Genomic DNA, 18,190 nt, shown 5'->3' on the forward strand with positions numbered 1-18,190 from the left:
TCATTTTCTTACTTCATTTATTAGTGGTGTCATTTAATTCTTTATAATTCCAAAAGACATATTTAACTGGAACCTTTATAATTGGAAACATTTTAATTTTAGTTAATCATATGCTGCCTTATTCTTCCCAAGATTTTTCAGCAATTAGAGACTGTGTAAACATTGTTTTTTGCAGACTTGAAAGTAATTTCATTCACAAAAATTTTTTAAATTTAAAGTTCTGTACTAATAGAATTAAAACCTTATTAAAAGATGATAATGACATGTTCTTTGATCAGATTACATCTTAAATCCTATTACATATATATGAAGAGACAGGTGGTGTCTTATGTTTTATAGTCCACCTTCTTTCCCAGAGTCACTTGGGCAGCTGTACAGAGTTGTAGCAGAGATGCTCAGTGTTGCTCTGTTTCCAAGCCTCTCTTGTGGTTGATGTGGGGCCATGTGACTAAGTTCTGGCTAGTGAGATGGGACAAGCAATACAGATGACTTCTAGGCCTGACAGTAAAGCTCACATAGAATCAGTGGTCATAATTGACCACTTTCTTTTCTTCCCATTTGGCTATAAACAAAGAATTTGCACAATGGAAGCAGCCAGGGCATGTGAGTCACAGCCTGGAAAGCTACCAGGAGACCCTTTTGACTGCATTGGACTGTGACATGAGCAAGAAATAAGTGCTTATGTTTAGTCACTAAAATTTTGCATTTATTTGTTACTTATCATAGTCTGTCCTAGTCCTATCTTGGGCATTATAATGTAAATAGAATAAATACATATCATTTTAAAATAAAAAATCAAAAATTAATTATAGGAGGCTGGATAGCAGCACCAGTGGGTAGTTTTTTAATCTCCCCAAATCACCATAGAGCAACTAGGATAGTAAAAGAAAAAACACGGTGACACCATCTTCTCTAAAATTAGGTGATAGAATATCCCTATGAATCTCAGAAATGAGCAGTTTGGGCTAAAACCATCAATGGAACAAGGTCACATGGGAGCAGCAATTTTGGGGGAGCAAGCAGAGGGACGGTAAGGGGGACTTGTGATGGTCCCACAAGCCAAAGAACCCTGAATTTGCCAACATGTACTCAGCCCCAAAAGGAGGAGTCCCCAGTAGTGGTAGCAGTCTCAACTGGTGGATCCAAAAACCACAACCAAAACTGGGAGAGGGCTGTCCAGCATTCAGCTGGCAGCTAGTAAAAGGACGCTGCAGAAAGGTATGAGGGTACTGGGCAACCTGGGCTTCAGGGTTCCCAGGAGGAGCCAGTGAGGGCACCTAGGCCTGCTCTGAGAGAAATGATTGGGTATAGAACACACACTGACAAGGGAAGGACTCGGGGTACCAAGGAGAGAAGGTTCAGATACTGATTGAAGAGGGGACCAAAAGAGACAGAATTCAGAAAGTACTAAAGAGGGACACAGAAACCCATGTTATCTAATACTTTGTATTAACCACAGAAGCGAGAACCCTGGACCCATGAAACTAGGAAACTGCCCTGGCCCACCTCACCTCCTACACTGGAATCTAAAAATATAGGAACGAAAAGATGAGAAAATCCGTCTCACTAACGCGTGATCACAACTGACAATATGCTGTAAGAAAACTGGATGACAATCTGCATAACATACCCACAGAAAACCAAGATATCTCAGAAACATTTACAAAGCAGAGGAAAACAGTAATCTAATATTTTTTAAAATGTTGAAGAAATTAAAGAAGTGATAGAAGCTAAGAAAGAACAATATAACATCAAAATTGGAAAAGTTCAGAAATTAGATGGGGAAGCAACAGGAGGAAATAAAATGAGAGCTGACGGAGCTCAGAGGAACTACTAGAGTTACAAATATGTTTAGAAATAAACTAGAAGGAACACAAGAGCAAATAGACAACATATCCATAAAAACTCTACAGCAAACATCATATTTAGTGTTGGAAAATCTAAGGCTTTCTGTATTCATTTTCTATTGCTGCTGTAATAAATTACCACAAACTTTAGTGGCTTGAAACAACACAGTCTGATTATCTTAGAGTTCTGCAGGTTAGAGGTCTGGTACAGGTTTCATTGGGCTGAAATCAGGGTGTCAGCAGGGCTGCATTCCTTTCTGGAGGCTCTAGGGGAGAATCTGTTTCCTTGTCCTTTCCAGTTTCTAGAGGCCTTGCACATTCCTTGGCTTGTAGCCTCTTCCTCCATCTTCAAAGCCAGCTACAGCGGGTTGAATCCTTTTCTCATTGTATCACTCTGCCACCGTCTTGCACTTTTAAGAACCCTTGTGATTACATTGGGCCCACCTGGAGAGTCTAGGCATTCTCCCTATTTTAAGGCCTCCTGATACACCACCTTAATTCCCATCTGCAATTTGAATTCCCCTTTGCATGTAACATGTTCACAAGTTCTGGAGATTAGGATATGGATATCTTTGGGGGCTATTATTGTGCCTTCCACACTTTCTCTCTGAGATCAGGTACATGACAAGGATGGCTGCACTCACAATTCTTATTCAGTATTGTACTGGAGAGCATGACCAGTGCAGTAAAGTCAGGAAAGAGGAAAAAGGAATGAAGATCGGAAAGAAAGAAAACTGTCATTATTTACAGATGACATAATTATGCATGTAGAAAATTCAAAAGAATCTACTGATAACTATTAGAATTAATGTATTAATTTTGCAAGGTTTATATATCAGCAACATGAATTAGAAAAAGAAAATTTAAAAAGATACCATTTACAGCAGCAGCAAAATATATCAGATTCCTAGGAATAAGTCCAACCAAAGATGTGCAATATCTCTGCCCCAGACTATAAAAGAGTATTCAGAAAAATTAAAGATTTAAATAAATGAAGGGCCATAACATGGTTGTATATTGATAATACTAAGATGTCAGTGCTCCCAAATTTGTCTCTAGTTTCAACACAATCAAAATCTCATCTGAAATTTTTGTAAAAATTGACAAGCTAATTCTGAAATGTATATGGAAATGCTTTGGCCCAAACTATAGGACAAGAACAAAAGTTGGAGGACTTATACTACCTGATCTTAAAACTTATAAAGCTACAGTGATAATTGGTGCAAAGACAGACATATAGATCAATGAAACAGAATAGAGAATCCAGAAATAAACGCTACATGTATGGTAAACTGATTTTCAACAAAGGTGCCATGGATTTTCAAAAAATGGTGCCATAATATCTAGACACACACACACACACACACACACACACACACACATACAGTGATCCTTCACCTTCACCCCATACATAGACATAAACATAGGAGGTAAAACTTCTAGAAGAAAACAGGAGAAAATCTTAGTGATTTTGTGTTTGCAAAGATTTCTTAGAGCACAAATGGCATAAACCATAAAAGAAAAACTTGATAAATTGGTCTTCATCAAAACTAAAAACTTTTGCTCTTCAAGACACTTAAGAAAATAAAATTTCTAGTCACAAACAGAAAATATTTGACAAACATATCTGATAAAGGACCTGTGTCCAGAATTCCAGAATAAATAGAGATCATACAACTCAAGAATAAGAAGTAAAATTACCCAATTAAGAAATGAACAAAAGATTTAAACAGACACTTCCACAAAAGGAGATATAAATGGCCAATAAGCACATGAAAAGATGCTCAACATTATCATTAGGGAAATGCAAATAAACACCATAATGAGTAAAGTTAAACATATACCTGTCATACCACCCAGCCATTCGTCTTCTTTGTACTTACCCAAGAGAAGTGAAAGCAAAGGGCCACATAGAAATGTTCATAGCCGACTTTTTTGTAATACCCCAAACTGGAAACAACCCAAATTCACCAACAGGTGAATGGACAAACAAAAAATATATCCATACAATAAAAAGGAACAGACTACTGATAAACACAGCAACATGGATGAATTTCAAAATCATTATACTAACTGAAAGAAGCCAGACACGAGAACATCCCATATGATTCCGTTTATATGAAATTTTCTAAAATGAAAACTAATCTATTGTTAAAGAAAACAGTCCAGTGGTTGCTTGGGGATCGAGGCAGAGGGAGGGATGGATTGCATGAGGAAATTTTTTGTATCTCAAGTGTGGTCCTGACTTCATAGGTGAATATATTTGTCAAAGATCATCAAATTGCACAGCTCACTATATATAAATTATTCTTCATAAAAAATAAACAGTGAATTACCATTTCAAACTTACCAGATTTGCGAAAAATTAAAAGCCTGACGATACAGTCATTTTGGAGAGCAATATCTAGTAAAATTGGAGATGCAAGTCCTCTGTGGTAGTACATGCATGCAGGGAGACATACAAGATTGGTCAATACTATAGTGTTTGTAATACTGAAAAATTGAGAACAACCTAAATATCTATCAGCAGGAAAATGGATAAGTAAACTGTGGTATGCCCACACACTGGAAGACTACAGAGCAGTGAAAATAATTAAACTGTAGCCACATGTACCAAAACACACACATAAACTTCAAAACAATGTCGAAGGGAAAAAGTATTTACACATCTCATTTATGTAAGTACAAAGCAGTACCATATGTTGCTTTTGACATACATACGTGTAAGTATATAAAAACGTGGATGGGAATGGCCTACTCCAACTTCAGCATAGTTGTCACCTCTGGGGTGAGAGGATATGGAAGCAGATCTAAAGGGTACCAAGCACACTTCAAGTATCAAATTTTATTTCTTTAAAAAAAATCTGAAGCAAATATGAGGAGATATCCACATTTGTTAAAATCTGGGTGGTAGGTAAATGAGTGGTTTTTTTTTTTTTAATTATTCTCTGTTATTTTCCATGTGTTTCAATTATTTCATTTTTTTAAATAAACTGTTATATGGGAGCACATTTACATGAATGCTGTGTTTGACATCTTTCTTAGTTTTCTAGGGCTGCCATGAAAAAATACCACAGACTGAGGGCTTAACCAATGGAAATTTATTTTCTCATAGTTCTGGAGGCTGGGAGTCCAAGATCAAGGTGCCGGCAGGGCTGTTTTCTGGTGAGCCCTCTCTCCTTGTCTTAAAAATTGCTGCCTGCTCATTGTGTCCTCACAGGGCCTTGCAACCACAGGACCAGGAACAGAATTTGCCACCCCAAAATATGCCTCTTTGGCATAAGGGCTATTTTGAGCTGATGATTATTAAGAAACAGCAGACACAGGAAAAGCTCTGAAAACCTAGTAGAAGTTACCCTTTTGTAAAGGAAATTTACATTTATAGGGGAAATCTCCATTTGTAAGAGTGTCTCCCTTTCTCTGCCAGGAAGAAGAGTGTGATTCTAAATCTCCAGAAACTTTTATCAGTGGAGAAGGCAATGACTTAAATCTGCATAACAACTTTACCCCTGTTTACTGTACTCTTCCTGGTAACCTCCCATAACTGACCCTATCTTAACAACAGAATGTTAAAGCTATTTTTCAGGGACGGCGAGGAGCCAGGAGCATGCACAGAAGAGAAAATTTTGACCTGCCAATCGAAACTCATCCTGCCAGCCCTTGCATACCAGCCAGCCCTCCCTGATCCCTTAAACTTCACCCCACACTTTGGACGGGTGAGACAGTTTGAGAGCTTGGCCTCCTGTCTCCTTGCCAGTAGACCTCGCAATAAAGCTCTTCTTTTCTCAAAAGCTGGTGTGTCGCAGAGTCAGCTTCTGTGCGCATTGGGTGGCACAGGTAAACAGCCTCTTCTCTGTGCACTCACATCCCTGGTGTCTCCTCCTCTTCTTATAAGGACACCAGTCCTACTGGATTAGGACCTACCCATATGACCTCATTTAACCTTAATTATCTTTAAAGGCTATATCTCCAAATATAGTCACGTTGGGAGTTAAGCCTTCGGCATATGAATGTTGGAGGAGACACAATTCAGTCCATAACACTATTCAGAGTAAAAAACTTTTAAGCACCTGCACATGCATTATTCTCTCTGAATGTGACGAGGATCAGCCTCTACCTTAGCCATTACTGCAGTCCCAGCCACCTTAGTCATATCCCTCATGGAAGACTGAGATAATAGGAACACCCATCTGTAAATATTTTCTGAAGTGAGGTCTGAGAGGCTTTCTTCTTAGTAACAGGTAGAACTTTTCAAGTTGGATTTGTACTAATTATTTTGATTACTAGGATAAATTTCTTGCTTACTGCTAGGCTCTTGGTTCTGTTCTACATAGTTGTGAACCAACAGCTCATTTCTCAGTCATGGCAGATTCTTGAATTTGCTTTAGCCCCTTTTTCATTTCCTAAAATCTCAGCCCTGGAATGGATCACAGTCTGTATATGTTAGATTTAAATTACTCATTGAATTCAACATTTATTGTGTACTCATTCTATGTCAGATTCTCTAAAAGGTAGTAGGAATACAAAAATCAGTAAAATACAGTTTCAACTCTTGGATTCACTCTTTAAATACTGCTCAAAGGGAAAAGGAAAACCTGAAAATGGTAATAGGTCTAAAATCAAATATTTTCTAGGGAATAACATCCTAATCTTTGATTGTGTGTCTTACATCTGCACATAGTCTCCTTTTGCCTCTTAAGATAGTAAACTCCTCACATAAAAGGGCAGGAAGGGAAATGCTTTGTAAACCAAATGCTTGACTGCCTTTGACTTGAGCTCTCAGCATTTTTCTTATTTATACTAGAAGCATATTTTCAATGTCCAGATTTCTCTTGGATTGTGGACAGTATGGCTTTCATTCAACCTCTTGATGTATTTAATCTGTTTTCTGGAGGTGGGGGAGTAGACAGTCTCCAAAGATGGTGGTCATCAATTCCTTCCCTTTCTGTAAGCCCGTGCTGTTCCGCCTCAGAAAGTGGAGTCTGCCTCGCCTCCTTTCAGTCTGGGCTGGCCTTGCAACTTGCTTTGACCATCAGAATGTAGTGGAAGTGAAGCTATGCCAGTTTTGGGCTTGGCCTTTAAGAAGCCTGGCAGCCTCCACCCTCACCCTGGGAAGGCAGCTGCCATGTAAGCAAGCCAACTCCCCAGAGTCCCCCATGCTATGAGGAAGCCCAAGCCAGTCATGTGGAGAGGCCATGTTGAAAGAGAAAGAAAATAAGGTCATTCTACTTACCACAACATCATCTCTCCTAAGAAAATCAACAAAAAATTCCTAGTATCTATTATATTGACCATATTCACATATTTTCTATTATTCACCAAATACATATTTCACAGCAAGATTTCTCTGAATTGGGATCCAATCGAGTTTTATACATTGCATTTGTTTGTTCTCTTTTAATCTAGAACAGTTCCTTCACTTTCCCAATGATGTTAACTTTTGGAATATCCCCCATTTTGATTATTTCCTCTTAGTGTTCAACTTGATCCTCTATACCCTATATTTTCTATAAACTAGAAGTGAGATCTAAAAGCTTAAATAGGTTCAGCTTAAACAGTAACAAGAATATCTCATAGGTGATTCTGCCTACTTCACACTGCATTTACATCAGGAGTTAGATAAAAAAATATTTAATTTTTATTGAAGAATTCATCACGGTAGGGGAGGAGGTCCCAAAGAAGCCAGAGAGCTGTGGCAGCAGGCACTCTGTTAACAAATCAAAAAATATTCTTGTCTATGTAGAAGGTGGTTAGATCTCCCCGCCACCCATTTCTTTGAAAACTCAATTCTTGTCTCCTCTTTTTTATCAATGAGTTTTTCTTATTTAGCTTTCCTTTTTGAAGATAATGATCATGAGGAGTTGGTTTTCATCAAGCAAATGTACTAATCTGTCACAACATCAAAAGAATATTGTCATGAATGATACTAATTAAGCATAAAATCTTGGGAACAAAATAAGTAACTTGCTACAAAGTCGTATTTGACTTCTGTGGGCTTTCATTCATTGCTGTGAGCTATTTTGTTTTTACTGAGTGCTTCTCACGTGAAGATCCCTAAATGTTGAGTGGGCCCATGGACCAAACAGTGAAAATGTATAACAAAAATGCATTTATCTAAGCAAACTGCATTTTTAATCAGCATCATTTTATTCAGTAAGTAAGTTTAAGCCTGCTTTGGAATCCACGTAAAGAGTTCTTTGAGAAAATAAATCCTTAAGCTTTAAAGTTTTTATTCTAACACTAAGTAATGCAATAGATTTAACTTTTGCCATTTCAAAACACTGTAAACTTACTTATGTTCTAATATTGCTTATCTTCAATAAATGGAAGGTATGCCACAATTCTCTTTTGACTAAGAGTTTGAGATTGGAATCGACCTGTATTTAAGTCCTGGTTCTGTCCCTTATTAGCTCTGTGTCCTTGGGCAGATCTTGCAGTCTCCCAAACCAGCTTTCTCTCCATATGTAAAATACATGAGTTAATGGTAACTTCAGAGGTTTGTAAAGAGGATAAAATAAAGTATATTTTGTGAAAAGTGCAGTAAAGATTCTGTTAGTTATAGATTCGGTTTCTATCCAAGCAGTTGTCTGTGTATGTTAACGGCACTTTTGGATTTTTGGTTTTAGATGATGAAATAAGCCATACATCTGTGTTTATGGGCTTGGATTATTGCATAAAGGGAGTATGGGCACATGCAATGTCTAGATTTGATATCGTCTTTCCTAGAGCATGGTGACAGATTTGGAGTCAGAAGGCTGTTTTAAAGTTTTCTGTTTTGGGACACCTGGGGTTAATCTGGGGTTGAGAGGAAAAGGCACCTGAGGTCACTGGGTAATAGCAGGAGATTTACCTAAACCTCACTCTCTGAGTAACTCAGCAGCATTTCAAAAGCTATTAGTTCAGAATCCTGACACCAGGTTCCAGCTGGTGAAATGCTAAACTGGCAGTTGGTGGCTAGTGCCTCTGCGTGTCGCCTTGTGGGTTTTTTTAGACCTGGAAATTGAAAGCATGTGGTATCAAAAAGCAGCAGCTAATCTACTCTGTCTGCAAAGAGATGTGTTTATTTTTCCTTTGACTCTAGGAAGCCTGGCTGCTCCTCAGCTCTGATTACACAATTCCCACCTGACAGTTAAGGCTTCTGAAACTACTGAGGCCTGCGGAAAGTAGAAAAATCAGGTAGCCCTGCCTTTCCCAAGAGTCAGAAAGTCGTATAAATATCTAGGGCTAATCCCGTGGCTACTGGTTTAACCAGACTCAGTGAGGCTTATGCCTGAACTCCTGTCAGGGTGAGTAAGACTGCCTTTTATCTCAGTGTGGGTTTGGGAACAATCCAGAAAGCCATTCTACCCTTCAAGTGTGGGTTTTAAATTGCAGTACTTAAAGGTAATCAGGAACTACATTTAAACCGAGGTACTAGTTTAAACAAAGGTCACCATTGCCCTAGCATAGTTTCTAAGCAATTTAACATCTAGCTACACTTGCTATCCTTGCTGTCAGTGAGGTTTTGGAAATGCATAATTCCCTGAAACTTTAGCTAAAATGCTGCTTATTTACTGAGACAGCATCCCCCTTAATATGTTTCGAGGGTAAATATTATTACCTTTATTTTAAGTTTCCAAAGTCTGTGGCTCAGAGAGGGCAAGTTGTCATCGTTGATGCAGAAATTTGGTATAATCTACAGAGAATGCAGTAGAAAAAGCCTTTGACTGTGAATGTAGAGATTGAAAGGTAACAGAATAGGCCACTCCCAAATATACCACCCTGGCAAAAGGATGATTTTGAGCTGAAGGCAATTGAAAAGAAGCAGATACAAGAACAGCTCTCTGCCCTTCCCTTGTTTGCTTAAAAGCAGGACATAATTTATAAAGATGTCCCCCTCCCCTTCCCTCTCTACCAAGAGGACAGAAGTTAATCATTGGAAACAATTCTGGACCTTTATTTACCATGAGTTTCCCCATATCCTTGCCTTCCCACAATTTGCCGCCCTAGAAGCTCAAAGTCCTTTTCCTTTGTCTTGTCATATTTCTAAAAATGTATTGTTCTTTTATTAAGATGCTGTATAAGCCCAAGTTCTAACCACCCTTTTGAGAGACTCATCTCTAAGTGCTCCCATGTGTATGCTTGATGCACAGGTTAATATACTGCTGCTCATTTTTTCTCTTAGTCTAATTTATAGGGCCTCAGGCAAGAACCCAAGATGGGTAGAGGAGAAAGATGTTTTCCTCTTCTACAAGATCAACTAGATTCTGGTGGAGGTTCTATTCCTACTTTGGAGAGGTTATTTGATTTTCCCCTGTATGTATGTGTGTGTGTGTATGTTTATTGATTTAACAGTGCTACCTCTTACAGAGTTCTTACCTTACCGTGTTTCATGTTGAATGTTTTTCATGCTGTGTCAGACATCTTCTGTTTGCTCCTCCAGATCTACTCTCTGCTCTTCCTCTCCTGCTGTATGCTCTGGGAGGCTGACCTTTATGGACGCCATCAACAGGCACCTCCAGGTCTCACCTCAGGTTGTTTTTGGCCAGTAGGAGACATGGACAGATGGAAGGTCTGAGGGCCAGAGGAGGAGAGAGAGGCTGGAGTGTTGACACCCACAGCTTCCTCCCTGTGTGCTTGTCATGGTTGCCTGAGGCCTTCTGCTGAGGCCATGGCTCTTGTACGGCTGCCCTTTCCATATAATTATTCTCTTTGGGTTCCAGTAACTTCTGTCTCCCCATGGCCCTGTAGACCCAGGGGTGGAAATGGCTCCCTGCTGTTAACAGCCCTGAGAGAATGCACACTCCCTGGGTAGTTCACCTTAACTCTGCCCACAACCTGGTAAACAGTCCCCTTAAGAATAAACAAATAAACAAACCCACTGATAAGGAGAATAGATTGGTGGTGACCAGAGGGGAAGGGGGTGGGGGGAGGGCAAAAGGGATAAAGGGGCACATATGTATGGTGACAGATGGAAACTAGACTTTTGGTGGTGAATGTGATGCAGTCTATACAGAAGCCAAAATACAATGGTGTACACCTGAAATTTACACAGTGCTATAAACCAAGGTGACCTCCATAAAATAATTAAAATAAAAAAGTAACTCCCCTCAGTTACCCCAGTTGAAGGTGCCACCTGTTTCCTGCCAGGTCTTGAATGTCACGTGAAGGGGATGCAGACCTATCCTCTATCCACTCTGGGTCCTTTCTGGCTGGGCTACAAATTAAATTGACATGAGACAGAATAACAGGAGAAAATCAAACAAAGCTTTATAACATGTATACATGGGAGAGACCCAGGAAAACTGAGTGATTTGAAAAAATGGCAGAAGCGCTCATCTTAAATACTATCCTCAGCTAAAGACAAAGAAGGATGTTGGGGAATCAGCTATGAGAGATTACCAGAAAAGCACAGTAAACGAGAGTAAGGTTAATATGCAGATTTAAGTCCTTGCCTTCTGCACTGATAAGAGTTTCTAGAGATAAGATCATCCCCCCTGCTTCCTGGTAAAGAGAGGGAGATACCTTTACAGATGGAGATTTCCTTTATAAATGTAAATGTCTCTTACAAAGGATAACTTCTACTTTTACTTGGTTTTCAGAGCTTTGATAAGAATGGGCTTAGCAAGGACCCTCCCAGTCTATCCATACCCAGTGTTATCTATGGTGATGGCCTGTCCTGGGGACAGGCCTTCTATCTTAATTCTTTTAGGCAGTTAGTTGGGGTGGGAGGACAAAGTTTCTTTCAGAGAAAATAATCGAGGTAAAGAGACATATTTTGAGGTGGCCAATTCTGATCCTCCACACACCCATGTGATCTCTTTTCATTCTTCCTGCAACTGGGAAGAGAGATGTATTATTATCCCCATGGTACACCTGAGAAAGGCTCAGAGACATTAAACCACTTTCCTGAAGTTACAAAATTAATTTGTAAGCAGTGGAGCAGGATTCAAAGGGAGGTCTGTGTGACTAGCTGTACTGCTCATCACCAGGCTGAACCCTACTGCATCACCTCTGTAGTCCCAACCTTTTCCCTTTGCCCTCTTTTTGTAAAAAATACTTTGCCAACCCTCTTGACTCTCTTGTAATGAAATTCATAGATAATATAATCTACCTAAATGCCTACTTTCAAATAAAACATATAAAATATTTAAAAATAAAAGGACAGAGGCTGGCCTGGTGGCATAACAGTTAAGTTCACATGCTCCACTTTGGCAGCCTGGGGTTTGCAGGTTCAGATCCCAGGCATGGACCTACGTGGCGCTTATCAAGCCATGCTGTGGCGGTGTCTCATATAAAGTAGAGGAAGATGGGTGCACATGTTAGCCCAGGGCCAATCTTCCTCAGCAAAAAAGAGGAGGATTGGTGGCAAATGTTAGCTCAGGGCTGATTTTCCTCAAAAATAAGTAAAGTAAATAAATAAAGGACAGTTACTTACAATAAAATATGTATTTCACATGTAAATTCTCAGCATGACCACACTGTTACATTGTAATGATGTAGTTAGATGCATATACTTTCTTATAATGAGTATACTTGGGTTTAAGATAAGGCAAAACTGAATTTTTTCTTTATATATGACATTTTGAAATCAGAGCTAAATTAGGATGTTCATGTAGAATCCCTGAGGTGGATAAGACTTTTGCTCAAAAGTACTCTCTCTCTCCCCTCCACCTCCATGGGAGGAGTGTACTTTTTCTTTTCCACCTCTTGAGTTTGGGTGTGCCAGAGTGGCCTGCTTTGGCCAAGTGGGATCAGAGCAGGAAGACGGAAATAAGGCTTGAAATGTGCTGTGCAGTGGGACTTCCTCTCTTGTGCCTCTGCCATTATCATGAGAAGAGCTCCTCCCAGGTGTCTGCTGCCCCTTCAGCCTGGGCCCCATGATGAGACACATGGAGCAGACCTGAGCCCAACCCAAACTAGGAGCCAAGCCCAGCTGACCAAGTTTGAAGCAGAACCGCCCAGCTGAGCCCATCCTACCTCAGCCAACCCCTAGCTAACCCACAGATACATGGAGGAGAATGACTGACTGTTGTTTTAAGCCACTTGATTTGGAATGGCTTGTTACACAGAAATTGCTGACAGATACAATCATCATGAATGTAACAGCTATAAAGGCAGAAGAGATGGGTTGCACTGAGGATTCAGATAATGTTGCCATGTTGCTATTGGTCATGTGAGTATTCCACAATGGTGAACATTTTTTTTTTTTGCTGAGGAAGATTCCCCCTGAGATAACATCTGTGCCAATCTTCCTCTTTTTGCTTGAGGAAGAGTCGTTCTGAGCCAACATCTGTGCCGATCTTCCTCTATTTTGTATGTGGGTCACTGCCATGGACTACGGATGAGTGGTGTAGGTCTGTGCCCAGGAACCAAACTCGGGCCGCTGAAGTGGATTGTGCCGAACTTAACCACTAGGCCATGGGGCCAGCCCCTGAACAATTTTTTTTTCTGTACAAAGCAAAGTATAATTTCCCCTTGATATGCCCAGTAGTTGCAGTCCTGGCATATTCAGATATATTAAAACTGTATGCAAATACTTTGTAATTGTGTAAATCAAAGTTAGATTCTAGACTTAAACTATAAACAGATTATTCATCTATATAAAGGTCTATCCAGACTCTAAAAAAAATTGTGCCAGACTCAGAGTAACTAATTATTTATTGCACAGGACTAATCATTTCAGGCCATTTAGTGCCCAGCCCCCACCCTCCAGAGTCCAGTAGTGCCCCCAATCACTGTGACAACCCAGAACACCTCCACACATTTCCAAAATGTGCCCTAGGAGGTGGCATGGCCCTTGTTGGAATCACTAGATGAGATAACTCAATAGTCCCTTTGAGCTCAAATATTCTCAGATTTTGTGAATCTGATTTTGTCATTTAATCAATAAATATATATTAAATGTCTGTTATGTGCCAGCAGTGTGGATATAAGAATAATACAGAACCATTGCTCTCAAAGGGCTTACAGTGTAGAGGGGAGCACAAGCCAGCTATTAGGCAATTTTAATGAAGAGCAATAATTAATACCACTGATGTCCATTCAGGCTACTACAGGAGCACGTAAGAGGAGCATCTGACCTAATCTTGGGCTTTCCCAGAGGATGTGATGTCTAAACCATCCTGAGGGAGGACTAGGTGTTAACCAAGCACACAAGGGTAGGAGGTGGACAGAGGAGAAGGAGCAGGCAGCATGCTCCATTCCCTGAAGAAAGGGCAGCATGGCCTGTCTGCTGAGACTGCAGAAGGAGCATGAGCACTGGAGTTGGGAGATCGTGGTTCAAATCCTGCCTCAGCTCTACTCCTGAGCCATTATCATAACTAAGCTTTATAAATTGCTCATTATGTTCCGAGCACTTTGGTAAATGCTTTACATGGATTATCTCTTTTAATCTTCCCAACAGTACCTAAAAGGGTAGGCACTATTATTATTACTTGTCTGTTATGGAATAAGAAACTGAGGCACAAAAGGTTAAGTGACCACTTGCCTAAGCTAAGTGGTGGAAGGGGATCAGAACCAAGACAGTCTGACTCCAGAGCCAGCGTTCTTCTCACTACCCTCCACAGCCTAACCTCTGATCTTGTCTCCTCAGTTGTAAAGTGTGTACAGTAAGAGCTCCCCTGAACTGACATATGGATGAAATGGTTCATATATTTAAAGCACCAGACACATTGATGGAATATTTGAAAAAATTAGTTATTATCCAAGTTCAATTCTTCCCTTTTTAAGGGAGGAGCATCATCATCTGGACAGTATATACTGTATATGATTTTAGTGACAAATCATATTTTTGAAACCTGAAGTGCCATTAAAAAAACCTCTATTAAAATTAAGTTTGATTACATATAAGAGAAAACACAAAATATAAGTGGCTTTCTTCTCACCTAAAATGAGTCAGACAGTCCAGTTTCTCTTACCTTTCTGCCTTCTGTCTCAATTTTACCTTAAGGTCCAAGATGGCTGCTAGAGCATCAGTCATCATATCTGCATTCCACCAGCAGGGAGGAGGAGGGGGGAAGAATAAGGAGATAAACCTCCCAGTTGAGCCATTCCTTTAAGGAGGCTTCTCTGAAGTTCCATGCAGGACTTCTGCTTAGTCTGGGATTGGGCCTGACTGATGGTGGGGTACAATAGTGCCCCTCCACCCCGAAAGCAGGCAACATCCCAGTGCCAGTCATGCACCAGAGCGCCCTGTGCATCAGGTAGAGGCTCGACTCCAGCTGAAACCACATAACCACATCTCCGCCTCCTTCTACCCCTGCCCTCTCCTGCTTTTCTCACCTTCTTACAGGTCGAGATTCTCCATGTGGGGCTCTGCTTCTAGGAACCCCACAGTATGTTCTTTTTTAGCCAAAATCTGCCTCCTTATAATCTCACCCGAGTTCTACTGTGCTGAGTAACCCAGGACAAATGGAATTCTCTTCCATATCGTAGCACCTCTATATATTGGAACACAGCCATGAGAGAATAATGTAATAACTAATGTGCACATATCATTTGGCTGTTGACACAGTGCTCTTGTGTTCATTTTCTCATGCACACTAACACTCCCTCTCCTTGGCGGTAGTGTTATTTTTACAGGTGAGGAAACTGAAGCTCGGATAGTGACTTCTCCAAGGTCACTTGGAAAGTAAGTGGCAGAGCTGGGCTCTCAGGGAGGAGGACTTAAGCCAAAGGCTCAGACAAGGTGTTTTAGTTGGCTAGGGCTGCTGTAACACAGTGCCACAAACCGGATGGCCGAAAACAATAGAAATTTATTCCCTCACAGCTCTACAGGCTCGAAGGCCAAAATCAAGGTGCCAGCAGGGCCATGTTCCCTCCCAAGGCTCTAGGGGAGGATCCTTTCTTGCCTCTTCCTAGATTCTAGTGACCCCAAGCGTTCCTTGGCTTGTGGCAGATAACTCCAGCCTCTGCCCACCTCTGTCTCTCTGTGTCCTCTCCTATTCTTATAAGGACACTCTCGTTGGATTTAGGGCCCATCCTAATGACCTCATCTCTATCCTTACCTCATTACATCTGCAAAGACCCTCTTTCCAAATAAGACCACATTCTGAGTTTCCAGATGAACATGAATCTTTGGGGGATACTATTCAACCCACTACCCATGGAATTTTACCTTTCACTAGATGTACTTGTCTCCAGGTTTCATTTCTATGTGTTTATATGGAATGGTCACTTTCATGCACATAAATACATGTTCTCTTCTGCACCTGGTTCCCAGCACTCATACTAGAGGGGTGCATGCAGGCAGGAAGACATGTGGAGGCGCAGCCCCCGCAGAGCGCTGATGGAGCGCCTCCCGGGGGTCCAGGTCCTCAGGTCTTCACTGCCTTCTGAAAGGCCCGCTCCAGCGGGTCTCCTGTTTGTCATGTCCCAGGACACATGCCAAGCCCAGCACATCAGAAATGACCAGTGACTGGCCGGCCCCGTGGCTTAGCGGTTAAGTGCACGCGCTCTGCTACTGGCAGCCTGGGTTTGGATCCCAGGCACGCACCGACCCACTGCTTGTCCGGCCATGCTGAGGCCGCGTCCCACATACAGCAACTAGCAGGATGTGCAACTATGACATACAACTATCTAGTGGGGCTTTGGGGGGAAAAAGGGAAAAAAAGGAGGAGGATTGGCAATAGATGTTAGCTCAGGGCAGGTCTTCCTCAGCAAAAAGAGGAGGATTGCCGTGGATGTTAGCTCAGGGCTGATCTTCCTCACAAAAAAAAAAAAAAAGAAAGAAATGACCAGTGAATCTCAGCAGCTTATCAAAGGGTGTCCTTACTTTTAGGGTGTTTGGTTCATCAGTGTTGTTGCTGTTTTTCAGAGATCTGAGGAGGGCTACACAAAGCCCTTTGTGTCCAAGGCCTTGCCAGCCCAACTGTCACAGTTAAGGCTTTTCAGCGGTGGGGAGAGAGAGGTTTTCTGTGCTTTACTCTCAGAAATTAAAGCAGAGAGAGGAAGTCAAGGGGCTTCATGAGTGTCTAAGTCAGCTCAGGCTGCTGTAACAGAATACCACAGACTGGGGGCCTTAAACAACAGGAAGTCATTTCTCACAGTTCTGGAGACGGAGCAGTCCAAGGTCAAGGTGCTGGCAGGGTTGGTGGCTAGTGCGAGCCCTCCTCCTGCCTGGTGGATGGCCACCTTGCTGTGTTCTCAAACAGCAGAAAGAAAGAGAGAGAGCACAAGCTCTGGGGTCTCTTCCTCCTCTTATAAGGGCACTAGTCCAGTTAGGGAGGCCCACCCCCATCGCTTCATCTAAACCTAATCACCTTACAAAGTCCCCACCTTCACTACCATCACATTGGGGGTTAGAGTTCAACATATGAACTTTGGGAGAATACAATTCAGTCTAGAGCAGTGACCCTGTCAGCAGGGGAGTCACGCTGCAGAACCAGAGAGCAGAGACAGCCATGGTAAAGTCTTTGTGGTGGTCCTTTGTCACTGGTGGTCTCCCCTGACAGTATTCCCCTTAAAGAGAAGTAGGTGCTCACTTTTATGTAAATAGGGACAGTTTTATTTCTTTCCCATGTATAAATGTCAATGGGCATGCAACTACAGTGTGCAACTATAAACGCTGTCCAAAAGGTAGAACATGAGAGTGTGACTTTGACTTTTAAAAAAAAGAGGATGGTTCCATCAAGCATCTGCACCTGAAGCTATTTCTCGCTGCTGTTGGTGGTGATACTGCCTTTTGGACTTAACAACCCGACCAAATTTTTGTTCCAAAGAGTCATCTCATTTCCTGGCTGTATTCTTACTAAACGAGCGTACTTACAGGTGCTGAGGGTGAGGCAGAAAATAGATGAACTTGTACAGGTCCCAGTTGGCTGCGAGTCGTCCCACCCACTGCGTCTGCGCCAGTCACGGGCAGCCCGGGGCAGGCGGGGACTGCGTTTGGGGGCGTGGCCTGCGCCCTGGCGGCCGCAGTTCCTCCCAAGCGCGCGGGGGCGCTGTGAGTCCCTTGTGGGTCGCGGGGACGCTCTTTCTCAGTTTTCTTGGTTCGGACTGAGGCTTTCGGGACGGCGGCGGGAAGATGGCGGCCCCCAAGGGCCGGCTTGAACCCGTGGAGCCAGAGGGGAACGCGGGTCGCCAGGGGAGCTCTGGAGTGGAGGTGGTGTTTCCCTCCGATCCCGCCACCCCCGCCCCGCTGTGCCCTCACGGTGGGTCTGCGTCTGGGCTCAGCCTGGCTGTTGGGCGCCAGGGGCGTGGGTTAGCCCGAAGGTGCCGTGGGCTTTTACGGCTCCCGGATTTTTATCTGCTTCTCTCCCCCCCACCGTGTGTGATGCCTGGAAAACGCCGCTTTCGCGGGATGTTCTTTTTTTTTAACTTACTTGAGAAAACGTCATAGAAAGTCCTCACGGTTGTGCTTT

The 18,190-nt window shown here is 42.0% G+C and overlaps 1 protein-coding gene across 5 annotated transcripts in view; it reads left to right on the forward strand.

Moving 5' to 3' along the window:
- Positions 1 to 17,828: 17,828 nt before the first annotated feature.
- The window catches only part of ZCCHC4 (zinc finger CCHC-type containing 4), a 61,869-nt gene continuing 61,507 nt past the window's right edge, over positions 17,829 to 18,190 (forward strand). For all 5 annotated transcript variants that reach the window (XR_009220949.1, XR_009220948.1, XM_058546826.1 and 2 more), the window contains exon 1: positions 17,829 to 17,980. Coding sequence is in view for 3 of the 5 variants with exons in the window: in XM_058546826.1 (XP_058402809.1) it covers positions 17,854 to 17,980 (127 nt within the window). In the remaining 2 variants the exon portion in view is untranslated. The remainder of the gene's footprint in view (positions 17,981 to 18,190) is intronic.

Source organism: Diceros bicornis, chromosome 8 (assembly GCF_020826845.1).
Source record: "Diceros bicornis minor isolate mBicDic1 chromosome 8, mDicBic1.mat.cur, whole genome shotgun sequence".
In the NCBI taxonomy this organism is placed as follows: Eukaryota; Metazoa; Chordata; class Mammalia; order Perissodactyla; family Rhinocerotidae; genus Diceros; species Diceros bicornis.